A 16,616-nucleotide genomic window follows, 5' to 3' on the forward strand; every position below is an offset into this window, starting at 1 on the left:
GAAAAATATATCTCCTCGATAGTTTTGTGAGTGTAAGATGATAAAGGTAAAACATTCAGCACAGTAAATTGCTTGTAGTAAGGGCTCCAGTATTACCCCACAAATGACCATTCACATACAGAGCACTTCCTCAAGCCTCTAAATTCCTGCAGTATACTGCCATTGCTGGCCTCAGCTTCTTCAGTTGTAAAGCGATGTGGCTAGTCTATAGATGAGTGGTTCAGATATTCGAGATGTTATGGACTAGGGGAAAATAAGTATTATAGGGGTGTCAACTTTTATTTTGCCAACTGAGATTTTTAAATGAAGACTGTCACCTAACATCACCACCTTTTCATAATCTTTTTAAAAAGTGAGAAGGCCATTAGCTCAGATTCAAAGATGGTACTTTAAAAAGCCCACTATGTTATTTTTCTCATTTCTCCATGGACTGTAAAAACTTGGTCCTTAATCAGAGTCCCACATTAAAAATTCTATTATTTCAAGTTTATCTTTTAAAAATTAAGTAGTATATTGTTAATCAAATTTCATTTTGGATATGTATTAAAATGAACTACTCAGTTGGCCTAAAAGCAGGATCAAGGGTTGGAATTAAAACCTTTCAAGCTATTTCCTGGCTAAATGGAGATTCTAAAGTAGTAGATGTAATTCATAGTACTGGAAAGCAATACTGAAAAATTCCTTGAAACCTAGGGATACGCTAAACATGCTTAGAAAAGGGAGGAAGCAGATTTCTAGCCCTAGGAAACAGGATAGAATGAAATCTGAGTGAGGTTCTGGTCTGCATTTAGTGACCAAAAGCAAAAGCTTCATTCCCATGACTGAGAACTGCCCCTGAACAAAAGAAGGGGGAAAAACCCAAAAAACAAAAACACTGAATGGAGGAGGCTCGGTATGTTTTAGTTTGCACTGACTGAAGCATGATTTCATTTTGATATTATTTCCCCAGTGGTGCAAGGCAGTGTATCACCACCCCTTAACAAAACAAAACAAAACCTACCCAGGGAGCATTGGTCTAGCAGCTAGCAAGTTCTTGTTTTGGAACATTCGCAGAGGAAGTGGCCAGCATGACACCTCTACTTTACCCTATACTACAGTACTACTGTTTTAATTCACTTGAAGAGAAAACATTCTATAAAGAAAGGAGAAAGAAAGAGAAAAGGAAAGGAATACAGAGACAAACATACAGTTGGTATGTTCAGACCACATCCCTATGGTCTTTATAATCAAAGAATTGTATAATTTTAAGAGAACTACTGAGGAAACTAGGGGCCTATGGGTTAAATAACTTGTCCAAATACCTACAGCAAGTTAATGACAGAGCTAAGATTCCCCAGGCCTTCTGTACCCCAGTCTAGTTTCTGACCTCCAAACCAATGGTTTTCAACCATGGTTATACCTGAGAATTATCTGGAGCTTTTAGAAGTCTCTATACCCAGGCTATAACCCAAACTAACTAAATTAGAATCTTGTGGCACGGTCACCTAGGTATCAGTATTTTTTTAGTTTCTAATGTGAAGCCATGGTTAAGAGCCACTGCCCTAAACCATGGTACCCTAAAGGTGGACAAAGCACAGTCAAGGAGGATTCTGTGAAAAGGTTTGTTAGGACCACTTAGCAGAACCTCTTGGTGACTACTACAAATTCCAGGCCATTGAAATTCTAGGCCAAGGTCATATTTGCTACCCATGACTACTATTACCACCACCATTGGATAACACAGAACAGAACTATGGTGGCTTCATTTTACCCAAACTGAAAGGTATCGTGTTTTTTTGTTTGTTTGTTTGGTATTTTTTTACAGTCAAGACTTTTTTCTTGCCTGGAATGTTACAAATGATGTATTCAAGTCCAACCGTAATTTAGAGCTGAAGGGGCAGTGATTGTATAACCAAGGAATTACCTCTGAAGCTGCTGCTTGGGCCACTGTGATGCCCCAATAGCTCTATCCTGTTCCTCAAGGAAAGCACCTATTAGACCCCTAAACCAATCCTCACCTGATCTCCAGTCTTCTTGCAGGTCTCTATTTTTCTCTGGACAGCACATTACCCAATATCTACTGTATTAGGATGTTAACTCATAAAAACTTACTACAAAAGCTTTTCAAATGTTTATTTGTCTTATGTGGGTGGAATGCTGCAAGAGTGCAAAGAAACTTATGCATTTAGCTCTGTTTCCCTGCTGTTCACATTAGTTTAGTAAAAGAAGATTAACATTAAAGGGAATGGAAGAAATAAGTATAAATATATCCAGGGTAGTGAGATCCTCTGATTCACTAAAGGATGAACTGAAATCGTTGGCCCAATTCACATTTATGTGAGAGCCTAGAGAAATTACTTTCCCTTTAACTTCCCTACACTTGTGAAAAAGCGGAGTGGACAACATTTATGTTACAAGACAGCAATCTTTTATTGAAACATTTTTTGTCTAAAACTATGCATGGAGAGATTAATCTCTTGTTCATAAATTAGGATAAGTCTAACATCACTATTCCAAACCAGTATTATTTACAAAAAAGAACCTTTGCTTTATCGCCAGGTTCACAGGACTAAATTTTAAACCAACTTCAGTCTAGCTTTTAAAATCTTCCTGCCATCAAATGCCCAGCAAACCTTATTAGGGTAGGGGGCAGCCTTTTGATGGCAACATTCATCATTTACCAGGAATGCAGAACCACAACTGAGCAACAACAACAAAAGATTAAATCATTCCAAACAATTCCTATTTGCTCTCCAGAAGAACGCTTTGTCTAATTCTCCCCTTCTATACAGACAGGTGGGAGAGGAACCCCACAGAGAATCATAATGTTAATTAAATGAAACTCTTCAAAAAGTGAACAAGATCATTTAGTGTATATATGGATGAATTGCAGTCGATGACACTAGCAGATAATAAACTTAAACCCAGATTAACACACACCCCAACAGCTGACCAGCTCAAAGTTACTTCTCATTTAATCTGGATCACCTGTGCAATTTTTAATTCTCTAGTTAAATACATTGCCAAAACCTTTCAAAGCATATAGGGGGCAGGCTTCTTAGAAATTCAAACAAATATTAAATAATAAAAATTGCTGGCTTATTATACAGTTTCTGACAGACTCCAATATGCTGGGTGACAGAAAGTAATTCTATCTCAGTTGCTAGTAAAAAGGTAAATCTTGTATGTACATAGAAAGACAATATTACAAGACTATAGTGTTACCTACCAAAACAAGAATATCTAGAATGTAATTTTCAGTAAACACTTGGGACGAAGGGCAATCAGAGTATAAGAGAAAGCAAAATCCACATAAATTAATTCTTAATTTGAGAAATCAATAAAATGTATACATAAATTGATAAATACTGTCTCCACAGGTCACTAATTCCAAGGACTAGTTAGTAGTTAGTTTCTAACTAAATTATTACAGGACATTCTGGTGTATTCTGTCTTCTTGTGATCAGTTTGTTCTGGCAAGACTCCAGCAAGCACTTGCCCTTGAAAACAGCTCAGCAGGAGAAGGCTCGGAGGCAATCACTTCATTTATTAACTAGCCACAAAATAAGTCCCAAGATTACAATAATCACTGACAGGACAAGCACCAGGATACAGATCTTCTTGCGAGATTTTTTCTGAGGAGAGAAATATGTAAAGAAGACACTCATGAAACAAGTAAAAAATGTTTCAGTCTAAGACCCCAAGAGTGCTTCATCAATCTGCCTCCTGGTAATTCAAAATTAACTCTATCCATGTATGACTATGCGGACACCTTCTCAAAAATCTCAAATTACCAGTGCTAGGCAGCAGCGCAAGTTCTAATTCCAGGCTCCCAAATACAATTTTGCAAAGGAACTGTTTATACCAATGTTGCTAGGCATTATTTGCAATAAAATAAGTTATCTGTACATGTGTATTTTAATAAAGGTTTTATACCTAGTATAAAATTTTGTTCACTGTAAAATTATGTTCACTGTAAAAAAATACACACGAGCAGAAGAGAAAATAATCACCCACAGATAATAAAACAGTTGACATTTTGATTGTATTTCCTTCTGATCTTTTATCCATGCATATTGTTATATGACATAATTGGGACCATACTGTATGATGTTTGATATTTTTATCACTTAATATTTTAGCATAAAAATTTTGATATTATAAACTCTTCATAAACATCTCTTTTAATTCCCACATAACATTGAGTGGATGTATATAATTTACTTAATTGTTCCTTTACTGTTGGATATTAAAGTCATCATTCAGTTTTAAAGGGAAACACTATTATTAAATATGAATTTCTTTAAGAACAGTCCCAGGTGAAATACAGCTATCTTAGGAACATGGTAACTGACTGAATGCTATTTATTTCTAAAAAGCCATGCAACACCAAATTGAGGAGAAATGAGAGGGACCTCATTCACAATATTTGTAAACTGAGGTAAAGACCCAGATAAAAGTCATAAAACTAGAGTTTCAACTCATATGTAGAAAAATATCACTTTACAGAAAGTGGAACGATTAACCCCTATTTATTCATACGAAATAACCCCAAAATGATAAGCCCCTATTAATTCATAAATAGCTGTTGGAGTTGATTCTTTGTCCATCCTCTGTGGCAAAGGTCAACATAAACTATCTGCAAAGTTCTACTTTGTACCTATTACTATCCTAATTGAAACAAACTTCAGCTGTTTAGATTATAAACGTAGCCTTATACCAGATTAGGTATCATGCTAGCTTACGTGGTTAGCTTTGCAGCTAAGAGGCTTCTATGTCAGTTTATTCAAAGTTTGATGCCTTTTTGTAGATCTCTCTGCAAAGAAAAATACTAAAAATGGAGCTGGGACTACAATCATGACTACCTGTCTCCAGCTTAAGTCTAAGCAAAAGGCTGCAGCTTGCTCTCAAAAAGTCTACAGCACACAGTGACTTTCTTTAGTACCTGCTTTTACCTGATAGTAAGCAGCTCGCTGTAACTGATCAGTGGCTCTTTCTACATGCACCTCTGAGCTTTCCACATTGGCTTCTATGCTGTCTGCAAAAAAGAAGGGCAGTGGATGTTTTACCACACTCAGATGTCTCAAGACTGCAAACTGAAGACAATTATGATTTTATGGGTCCTGGTTCACCACCATCACTCCAACTATCCAGGCATGAAATCAAAAGTTACTAACTCCATAAGAGAATAGCCCTATTCTTTGGAAATAAATACTGGGGTGGAGGGTTATGAAGTATATAACTTACCCACAAATGGTTCAGAAAAAAATCAGGTATATACATACAGCGAGAAAGAGTGAGTGCAAATAAAAAGCAAGTGGGGTAGAACGTTAACAAGAGGTAAATCTGGGTAAAGTTTATAAAGGAGTTCCTTATTTTTTATTTATTTAATTTATTTATTTTTGGCTGTGTTGGGTCTTTGTTGCTGTGCACAGGCTTTTCCTAATTGTGGCGAGCGAGGGCTCCTCTTCGTTGCACAAGCTTCTCACTGCAGTGGCTTCTCTTGTTGCGGAGCAGGGGCTCTAGGCGCGTGGGCTTCAGTAGTTGTGGCTCGCGGGCTCTAGAGCGCAGGTTCAGTAATTGTGGCACACAGGCTTAGTTACTCCACAGCACATGGGATCTTCCCAGACAAGGGCTCGAACCCATGTCCCCTGCATTGGCAGGCGGATTCTTAACCACTGAGCCACCAGTGAAGCCCAAGGAGTTCCTTATTATTTTCATTTTTGCAACTTTTTATAAACTTGAAACTATTTCCAAATAAAAAGCTTTAAAAAAAAAAAAGCGTTTCTAAGCCCATAGTTGTGCAAGTTTCTGGAGATAAAAACTGGGAAGCTGACAGCTAATATTTCCCTAAACAGCCAAAGACTTACCAAGAGGCTATGGCAAGTGAATGGAGCTGACTATTCACGGAAGCCTCATTTTAACTTACACATTTGACAACATAAGAAAATTGCTAAGAAAATGAGTTTAATGATTTTTAAATGGTATTCCAAAATTCCTAAGACACATCTTACTGACTTCTTTGCACACAAATACTGTCAACTCACCTTCATGTTAAAGGTATCAATAATACATACCAATGAGATCACCTTGGTCATGGATCATCATCGCCAAATCTTTAAATATCTGATTGACATCCAAAATATCAGCCTAAGGAACACAAAAGAACAATTAACATTAAGCAACATGTTAGAAGATTCATTTCCTCTACTTACCTGAAGTTTTGTCTAGTAACAACACATGTGTTTTTAAAGCTTATAAATCATGTTTTCTCCATAAACAGAAAATGAAAAATAGTTAATTATTAACATTTACTAAGTGACTACTACGTGCCAAGTACTATACCAGGTAGGTAATTAAAAGCACAGTCTCTTGGAGCCTGTCAGCTACAGAGGACTGTTAATCCTCCAGTTTTGTTGTCCAACCTTAAATTAAGAACTTCTCTGGACCTCCCCTCTAAAATGTGGACAATGACAGTACCCATCTCATAGGGTTTTCAGAAGTACTAAATAAAAAGTTCTTAGAACTGTGAAATAACCACTTCATAAGGGTCAGCTATTATTAACTATTACTTAATTGGCCCTCATGACAACCCAATGAGACATGTATTATCCCCATTCTACAGAAGAGAAAATCACGGCTCAAAGAGGTTTAATGACTTGTCCCAAGGTCTCACAGCTAGCAAGTGGCAGAACTGAGAATTAAAAGTTCATGATCTTTTGTTACTATGCCTCCTTGATACTTGAATTAATCATTCAGTAACTCTATGAATTAAGTATCTTTGAGGATAATGAGACTCAGAGAGGTTATGTAACTTGTCTAGTCATACAACTCGTCAGTGAGGAAACTAAGCATTGCAGCCAGGATTATATCCCTAAAGCCCACGCTCTTTCAAAGTGTACTGCCTCTCAGAATGCTATAATAAAAAATGATGCCTTCAAAGCAATGACTTCCTAATCATAACTTGTAAGAATAGTTCTTGCCAGAACCTCAGTTACTTGCTAAGAGTCTACTATAGTTGGGAGAGTCTGCTAATTGCTGTGACTATAAAAGGGCTTAATAATAGCTAACGTGGGGGGCGGGCGGGGAGGGATCAATATACAATAAGATAAATAACAAGAAAGGGTGTTACATGGTAAATGACTAATAAATGGTATAGGAAGTCTAGCAGAGGAGGAAGACTATGGCAGAAGAGGTAGGACTTGAGTTGTGCCTTACAGCAAAAGAGAAGCCATATACACAGAAAGGTAACTGGGTTAAAGAACAAACAGCCCAGTTTGGCTATAACATAAGGTGTGATATTGTGATGCATAATAAGAAATATATATTTGGTCTTTGTCCCATTCCCAGCACAGAGCTTCTAAAAACCTTAGAATTTTCTAAGTGATAAAAGAGATAAAGATGTCTTTTTTTATTCACAACAAGCCCTCTTCAACCACTCCTAAGTTTATGTTAATGGCTTGACTTTTGGAAAACCAGTAAGGATGGGGGCTGGTTGCCAGGGGAACCAACTTGGTGATTAGATGGTTGGAACTTTCAGCCCCAATCCTGACCTCTGGGGAGGAGAGGAGGGCTCAAGGTTAAATCAACCACCAAGGGCCAATTATTTAATCAATCATGCCCATGTAACCACAGGGTTTAGAGAACTTCTTGGTTGGTGAACCCAAGGAGATTTGGGGAGAGTAGTGCGCCTGGAGAGGGTACGGAAGCTCTGTACCCCTTCCCACATACTTTGCCCCATACATTTCTTCCATATGGCTGTTCCTGAGCTGTATCCTTTTATAATATACCGGTAATCTAGTGAGTAAACTGTTTTCTTGAGTTCTGTGAGCAGCTCTAGCAAATTAATCAAACCCAAGGACGGGGTCGTGAGAACCTCCAGTTTCCAGCCTGTCAGTCAGAAGCACAGGTGACGACCTGCATTTGGGAGTGGCATCTGAAGTCACAGGGAGGGGGGTCAGTCTTGTGGGATCTGAGGCTAACTCCAGGGAGATAGTGTCAGAATGGAGTTGAATTGTAGGACATCCCGATGGTGTGGCAGAACTGCTTGATGTGGGAATAAGCCCACACATCTGGGGGCCACAAGTGTCAGAAGTGTAGTGTGAGAGTAGAAGGAGTGTGATGCTTCACCGTTAGAATGGGGTTTGTATGTTAGATGCAGGAAATGACTGGATATGAAAATCCAGCCCCGGCTAAGGAATTTGGCCTTAATTCTGTTGAATGTGAAGTGCCCATTACACTCCTGACATCTACTACATTACATTCTTCTCCTTACTTAGCTCCATATATCTCACTCTACTCCCTGCTATAACAGGATTTCTCATGTTAAAGAACTAAGTCAATGATTAGTAGCAATAGGTGAAACAGAGAAAAGACATGACATTTTTGAAGGTAATAATCAAACTTGAGGATGAGCTGTCCCATCAAAAAAACTGACACTGATGGGCTCTCGGGCAGTAGGGCTCAACCTCGACTGCACATTGTAATCACCTGCGAAGTTTGTAAGGCGAAAAGTGTCCACAGCCAGGGCCTCTTGTGGATGTTTGCCCATTTTTAATCTATGAAAAATAGGCAAATCATATAGTCCAAACATAGTAATTGGTAGTGGAGGAGGAGAGCTGGGGAATTTTAAAAAAATCTCCAAGTGATTCTAAAGTGCAGTCATGGTTCAGAACGACTGCCACAGATGAAGGTCAAGGAGGAGCTCCAAGTTTCTCTTCTCTCAACCCTCCCCTCCCCACTGCCCCCGGGGATGGCAGTTTTCTATCTCCATGGAGGAGAAAAGTACTCAGGTTTAAGGATATCTTACTGGTCACTGTGCAAGATTAAAGTTGGGAACTCAGGGAAGAGAGGCCTCGAGACCGCTCTCTCAACCCCCACCTCAAAAACTCTTCCTGTTTCTCTGACTCACTGACGTGATATCCAAAACTTGGGAGTGGACTTTGGGATACACAAAAATGGAGCAAACCTTTTTGGCCTATCTTTATTCTGGGCTGTTCAGACTAAGCAAAGGGCTCTCCATAGAGTCCTACCTGACCGAGAGGTTGGCATTGAGGTTTCGGGACAAAGTCTTAATGAGCAATAAAATATTTGTTGGCCTTGCTCTGTTCTCTATGCATAGTCTCATGGAGACCACATAAGATATAGTAACTGAGGCGAGGATTCGGGTATTCTCAGGTGCCATGGCCAATATCAACATAAGAGTAGTTCAAATTCACTGTGATTACACTGAGACATAATATGTCTCATTAGCCATACAACAACTCATTTCATCCTTTTTCATAATCACTGCGAGAAAAACCAGGTGAATTAAGAGACTGCATCTACATTGAGTTAAACAAAAAACATGACTTGGCTCTCACCTCCAGCTGCCGAATTGCCGTTTCCCTCTCCTTAATAAGTTCCAAATCCTGTTCAGTGATGGCCACCTCATCCTCCTGGCTCTGCATCTGGTTCCACTCCTCATGGCTGCAGGGAGACAAGCACACTAGTTGATTCCTCCTCTCTAAGGTGTGCATAAGACATACCTTCATCACCTCTGCTGCCAGCAGAGCCTGCCCAAAGACAGTACCAGGGCTCCAACTCCTCTGGTATCAATACAAGTGTCAGAGGCCACATTCTTCACATCCAGAGGTAAAGAGTTGGTAATACCAAGAAAACAAAGTCTCAGCTTTCCTGGGCAAAACTAAGAGGAAGCAGAATTATAAGGGATGGGACTCCTTGCTGTTTCCCTTCGGGGTACACTCTACAATCTTGCTAGAGCTTGCTAGACAGAAGTGGGCAGAGATTTGAAATCAACAAAGTACACTGGCCCATTCTCTCCCAGGGCACTCTCAAAGTGCAAGCTGTATTGGTATCCCAGGTACTAGACAGGTGGAGGAGAGCAGGTTAAGTGACCTGTCAGTGCTTCACCCATTAGTCCGATAGAATCATATCCCCTGGTTTTCGAGAATCTCTTTGAGGTTATGCTTTAGGTTAAATGTCTCTTAACAGAAAGCCAAAGTAAAAAGCTAGTGAAATGTTATAACTTTTCTTTTCAGGTACCATATTTAAAAGAAACGCATACGACATCTTATACTAGAAATGTAACACTTTGAAAATTCAGTATTAAGCATTTTCCAACAGTACACATAAATCACAAATCATCTCCACAATATTTAAAGAATTTCCTCCATGTGCTGGAGATACAAAACTGAATAAGACAGCACCCCAGGCCTTTGAGGTGCTCACAGTATAGTGGGGGGGAGATAGATACATACCTATAAGAAAACATTTTATGTTCTCAACTAATACCATCAGTACATTTTTATGGAATTAGTTAATTCAGTTTGGAGAAGTTAAGAAAGGAGATGTTCTTCAGATACAAATTATTTGCTTTTTCTTTTAATACTCCTAGAAGGATGGGTTGCCTCCATTTTAGGGATGAGTAAACACAGACTCAAGAACTTTGAATAATTTAAATCTGAATTTGAGGTAAAATTATTTAGACCTCCGAATCCGTAGATTTGGGGGCTCATACTTATTCTTAGTGAGCCACACCCTCTCCTCAACACATAGACATCAGAGATTTCTTGTAAGTTTTTTATTCACTTTGAAATTATTCCTTCCATAATTCAAAGATCTTGGAAAAGCCCACAGTTTTGAATTTTTTATTTGATGGATTATAAATTACCTACTCCAGGACTCCCTTTCTTTTTCCTCCTTTTTTCTCATTGATTTTTAAAATTAAAATTAAGTATAAAATCCCATCTCGATTCTCTACATTAGAATAATTCCTTTACCTGTCAAATGAGACGAGCTGCTCCTCTCTTTGCCTCTCCTCCACCTAGAAAGCAGATGGCATTATTGCTGCTGTTATCCAGAAACATGTCACAGACAGACAGACAGACAGACACACACACACACACACACACACACAATGGCTTCCTTTAGCTACAGTATAAAGAAGTAACATCCCTTGGCTCCAACAGACTCTGTAAGATGACACAGGGCTCTGGCAATCTGACTGGACCAGGAAATGGGTGTGAAGTAGTTGAAAGCAAATCTGCATTCCAATTTGGATTCAGAACAGAAACCATAATAAGTAGGACGGAGAAAACATGGATAGGAGAAAGGAATAAAAATTAATAATAATGATAACCTATCTTAAAATTTGGAGGCAGGTGGATTAAGGGAAGGAGTTGAAAATTTGCTAGGAAACAAATTTTCAGAATATGTGAAGATTTTTTTAAATGGACATTTAAAGCATATTAGGTACTAAAGTGGCAAACTGACTTAAAAAAATCAGTCTAATTATGTATTACTTTTGTAATTTAACAACCAAGAAAAAATGTTAAAAGAGCAATCTTTTCCTATTTTTAAAAAGCCGTCCCTTTTTATGATAACAATAATTAAAAAGATAAGCAAAATAAAGAAAATTTCAAAATTCTTCCCACCCAGAGGAACACTATGGGTTTTTTTAAAAAACATTTTTACTCTTTCCCCATATCAAGAAACAAAACAAGGGCTTCCCTGGTGGCACAGTGGTTAAGAATCTGCCTGCCAAGGCAGGGGACACGTGTTTGAGCCCTGGTCCAGGAAGATCCCACATGCTGCGGAGCAACTAAGCCCGTGCGCCACAACTACTGAGCCTGAGCTCTAGAGCCCACAAGCCACAACTACTGAGCCTGTGTGCCACAACTACTGAAGCCCGCACGCCTAGAGCCCATGCTCCGCAACAAGAGAAGGCACCGCAATGAGAAGCCTGTGCACAGCAATGAAGAGTTGCCCCCACTCGCCACAATGAGAGAAAGCCCACGCGCAGCAACAAAGACCCAATGCAGCCAAAAATAAATAAATGTAATAAATTTAAAAAAAAAAGAAACAGAACACTGCTAGTGTCCTAAAGCCTACCTATGTGCCCTCCTCCAGTTACAACCACCTCCCTCTCCTTTAGAGTAACCATCATCCTGACTTTGTGATCATCATTTTCTTGTATTTTTTATGTTTTTTAAAATTAATTAATGTATTTATTTATTTTTGGTTGCCTTGGGTCTTCGTTGCTGTGCAACGAGCTTTCTCTAGCTGCGGTGAGCAGGAGCTATTCTTCATTGCAGCGCGCGGGCTTCTCATTGCAGTGACTTCTCTTGTTGCAAAGCATGGGCGCTAGGCGCGTAGGCTTCAGTAGTTGCGGTTCACGGGCTCTAGAGAGCAGGCTCAGTAGTTGTGCGCATGGGTTTAGTTGCTCCGCAGCATGTGGGATCTTCCCGGACCAGGACTCGAACCCGTGTTCCCTTCATTGGCAGGTGGATTCTTAACCACTGCACCACCAGGGAAGCCCTATCTCTTCTACTGTTAATTGACATTTGGATGTTTCCGATTTTTGAGTACTACAAATAATGCTGCTATGAACATTCCTGTACATATACCCTGGTACAGACTTACAGTGTTCTCTAGCATAGAACTGCTGGGTCATAAGGTGTGCATGTGTTCTGAAGTTGCAGCCAGAATGTTTTCCAGTGGTTGTTCCAACTCATACTACCACTGGCCAGATAGGAAAGTTCCTGTGCATCATATCCATGGCAACAACCCTCCTTGTTCACAGAATTTAAAATTTCTGCCTTTTTTTTTTCTGCCCTTATTTTGGACATGAAATAGTATCTCAGGGTGGTTTTAATCTGTAATTCCATGACTACTAAAAATGGTCCATTTGACCATTATTCAAAGCAATACTAAGATGTTATTTGCTTTTTTCACTGTGTTGACAAAAACAAAGGTGGACAAAACTACCACTTGCACTTTAACACAAATCAAGGCAGTGGCACCAAACCATACTAGTTTTCTATTCTTTATCACCACACATAGGGGGATAAAAGCCAGTTCGTCCTTAATGAAGCCATTAAATGTATTAATTAACTAAATCTCAGTACATGTCTCGTTTTTTTTTTTAGTACGTCTTTTTAATATTCTGTATGATGAAATGGGAAGTATACATAAAGCCCTTCTGCTACAAACAGCAATACGATGTTTGTCTCCAGGAAAAGCACTTGTGTAATTGAGTTGCTGGGTGAACTAGCTACTTTTTTTAGGGAATAGCATTTTTACTTATTCAATATAGTTTATACTTATATATAAAACTTTTAAAATATATAAACTTTTAATACAATTTGTGTATATATATACACATATATATTATACACAAACATATATTATATATGATATATATAAAAGAATAACTAACAATCTATGGTTACTCAGATGGGTATTCAAAAGACAAGGTCTTCAAGATAAACAATGTGAGCCTGTCACTTCAAGGAAAATAATGCACAGTGTTTGTTGCCAGTGATAAAAATCTAGCTTTCAAATAGAAAAAAAAAAGAATTCTGGAAAACTTGTATCTACTGCTTGTGAACTTGAAGGATTCTCAATATTTAAAGACTTTTCTGGTCAAGCAGAAGATAATACATGATTTTTTGATATTGTAAAATGAAATATATCAACATTTAGAAGACCTGCATAAGTCAGGGAACCAATATTTTCCAAATGATAAATACATGATGTTATAAAAATCATACACGGATAAAAGATCCAATAAAAGCATAAGACAGACCAAGATTTTAATGCATCAGAGTATGAACAAGTCATTGACAATGGTTTTCGATTCCACAATGCAACTAAGTTTTGTCCAGTTTTGATGTAGTATCAAGGAAAAATATCAACAATGATCTGAAGAGGTTAATTAAAATACTCCTTCCTTTTCCAGTTACTTACCTTTGTGAGGCTGGATTTTCTTCAGATACCTCAACCAAAACAACATATCGTAACAGACTGAATACAGAAGCAGGTATGAATATCTAGCTTCCTTCTGTCAAGCCAGATATTAAAGAGATTTGCAAAAATGAAAACAATGCCACTCTTCTCATTAAAACTTTTTTTATTGTTTTGGAAAAGTAGTATTAATTAAAATCTCATTTATATTTTTATGTTAGTAGGTAATGGGTTTATTATTATTTGTAAATGAAATAATAAACATTTTTAAAACTTCTCAGTTTTAATTTCTAATACAATATATATCAATAGATATCATTCATACAAGCAAAAGCTCTTTGGGGTCCTTAATAATTTTTAAGAGTATAATGGGGCCCTGAAATCAAAAAGTTTAAGAAACTATTGTTCTGTTGGGTTGTGTCTTTTTCATATTGATTCCTGAGAATTCTTTATATATTGTCGATACCAGTCTTTTGTCAGTTGTACAAACAGCAGTATCTTCTCCCTGTTTGTGATTTGTCTTTTCACATATTTACCACTTTCTTTATTCTTACTCCTTTCTGCTTTCCAGGCTTACTATCTGCGATCACCTTCCTTCTGCCTGAAGTTCATTCTTTAGAATGTTCTTAAGTAAGGTGTGCTGATAGCAAACTCTTTTGACTGAAAACGTCTTTAATTAGCCCTCATTCTGGTTATCTATTTTCACTGGGTTTAGAATCCTAGGGAGGCAATTATCGTCCTTCATAACATTAAAGACAACACTCTACTGGCTTCAAGTGTTGCTGTTGAGAAGTCTAACTATTGCACCTTTGAAGATATTCTATTGTTTCCCTGGCTATTTTTTGTTGTTGTTGTTGCTGTTTTGTTTTTGCGGTACACGGGCCTCTCATTGCCATGGCCTCTCCCGTTGCGGAGCACAGGCTCTGGACGTGCAGGCTCAGTGGCCATGGCTCACGGGCCCAGCCGCTCCGCAGCATGTGGGATCTTCCCGGACCGGGGCACGAACCCGTGTCCCCTGCAACAGCAGGCGGACTCTCAACCACTGCGCCACCAGGGAAGCCCTCCCTGGCTATTTTTATGATTTTCTCTTTGTCTTCGGTGTTCTGAAGTTTCTCTTTGATATACCTAGAATGAGAGTTTTTAAATTTATCCTTCTTGGGATTTGTTGGGGTTCTTGAAACTGTAGATTAGTGACTTTCATCAGTTCTGAAATATTACCAGCCATTATCTCTTCAAATATGACTTCTGATCTATGTCTGCTCTACCCTCATTCTGTAACTCCAATTAAAACTATTATAGGGACTTCCCTGGTGGCACAGTGGTTAAGAATCTGCCTGCCAGTGCAGGGGACACGGGTTCGAGCCCTGGTCCAGTAAGATCCCACATGCCATGGAGCAACTAAGCCCGTTCGCCACAACTACTGAGCCTGCGCTCTAGAGCCCGTGAGCCACAACTACTGAGCCTGTGTGCCACAACTACTGAAGCCCGTGTGCCTAGAGCCCATGCTCTGCAACAAGAGAAGCCACCACGATGAGAAGCCCGCACACCACAATGAGTAGCCCCCACTCGCCACAACTAGAGAAAGCCCATGTGCAACAAAGACCCAACGCAGCCAAATATAAATAAATAAATAAATAAATTTATTTAAAAAAAACTATTTTAGATCCTTTTACTTCAGTCTCCATTTCTCATAACCTTTCTTCCCTATTTAACTTCTTAACCCTCTGTCCTACATGCTGGATAATATCTTCTAACCTATCTTCCAGTTAAACCACACACCCGTTAAGTTTTTAATTTCCACATTATATTTTTCAATTCTAGAAAATCTTTTGACTCTTTACAAAGCTTTTTGTAGTTTCCTTCTTCCTGTAGATGTGTTCAAGATCTTCTATTTCTTTAAACCCAATAAGTATAGTTAGCTTATAATTCTAATACATTAAGTCTTTATAGGTCTATTTCACCTCACTTTTGTTTCTACTAGTTTTTGTCCGGGGTTATTTGTTTATTTGTGTACCCTGGGCTGCTCATTACACTTCAAAAATTATTTGAGGGTATTCTTTTAGGGCTAGGATAAAGGCCTCTAAACAGAAAGGATTTGTATTTGCTTCTGTCTGGCATGTAGGTACTCAACCAGACCAAGACTACTTGAAGCTTTAGGCTTTTGGACCATTCAGGTAGAATTTGGGCAGTAAATCTGCCTGAAGGTTACTTTGTGGTACAACTTACTGTCTGGATTTCCCCTCCCTCCTGCCATCCTCAGTGCTAATGCGACCTTTTTTGCAGTCTGCTAGGGGAAAGGAGGGCTTACTTTTCAGTTTTTAGGGCCCAGTTTAATTTGAGGAGCACCTTCTTTTAGATTATCCACCATGCATGGATCCTTGGCTTTGACTTTTGTCCCCCTTCATGCCATGAGGACATCAAAACTGAAGTTGGCCCTCAGTAAATGCACTCAATGGAAAAGCAGTTTCAGTGCTCTGCTCATGTCTATGGGTTCACACCTTCTCTTAGACTTTGACCTTAATATTTTCATGGCTCTTAATATTTTTAAGAAATTGGGTTGTTAAAGTCTAGTATTTGTTAATTCTTTTCAAAGAGAAGGCTTGTCCAAATAACCTAGCCTGCGATATTCTAGGAAACAGATGTATTCTTTTTTCTTTTTTTAAGTTTTTAACATAAGATCAACATGACAAGAAAAAAGGAAAAAGAAAATTACACACAATTCTACCTGTCACTTTTGTAAATCTTTGGGCACATTCTTTTCTAGTCTAGTGTACAAAGTGACCATATGTACACTTTTTTTTTTTAAACAAAGGGTAAACCAATCTGACATTTTCACAGCAGCTAATGTCTATGTTTATTATTTGGAGGGATAGTAAGCAAAGAAAATGGTC

General features: G+C 38.5%; 1 protein-coding gene across 5 annotated transcripts in view; it reads right to left on the minus strand.

Moving 5' to 3' along the window:
* Positions 1 to 2,384: 2,384 nt before the first annotated feature.
* The window catches only part of STX12 (syntaxin 12), a 33,856-nt gene continuing 19,624 nt past the window's right edge, over positions 2,385 to 16,616 (minus strand). For 3 of the 5 annotated variants that reach the window (XM_060140896.1, XM_060140897.1, XM_060140898.1), the window contains 5 exons: positions 10,761 to 10,804; positions 9,342 to 9,447; positions 6,057 to 6,129; positions 4,935 to 5,017; positions 2,385 to 3,614 (listed from right to left, as the gene is read on the minus strand). In XM_060140896.1, the coding sequence (XP_059996879.1) occupies positions 3,522 to 3,614; positions 4,935 to 5,017; positions 6,057 to 6,129; positions 9,342 to 9,447; positions 10,761 to 10,804 (399 nt within the window). In that variant the 3' untranslated portion in view covers positions 2,385 to 3,521. Of the gene's footprint in view, positions 3,615 to 4,724; positions 4,796 to 4,934; positions 5,018 to 6,056; positions 6,130 to 9,341; positions 9,448 to 10,760; positions 10,805 to 16,616 lie in introns of all 5 variants that reach the window. The other 2 variants (XM_060140899.1, XM_060140900.1) reach the window with 2 other exon arrangements.

Source organism: Lagenorhynchus albirostris, chromosome 2, assembly GCF_949774975.1.
Source record: "Lagenorhynchus albirostris chromosome 2, mLagAlb1.1, whole genome shotgun sequence".
NCBI lineage: Eukaryota > Metazoa > Chordata > Mammalia > Artiodactyla > Delphinidae > Lagenorhynchus > Lagenorhynchus albirostris.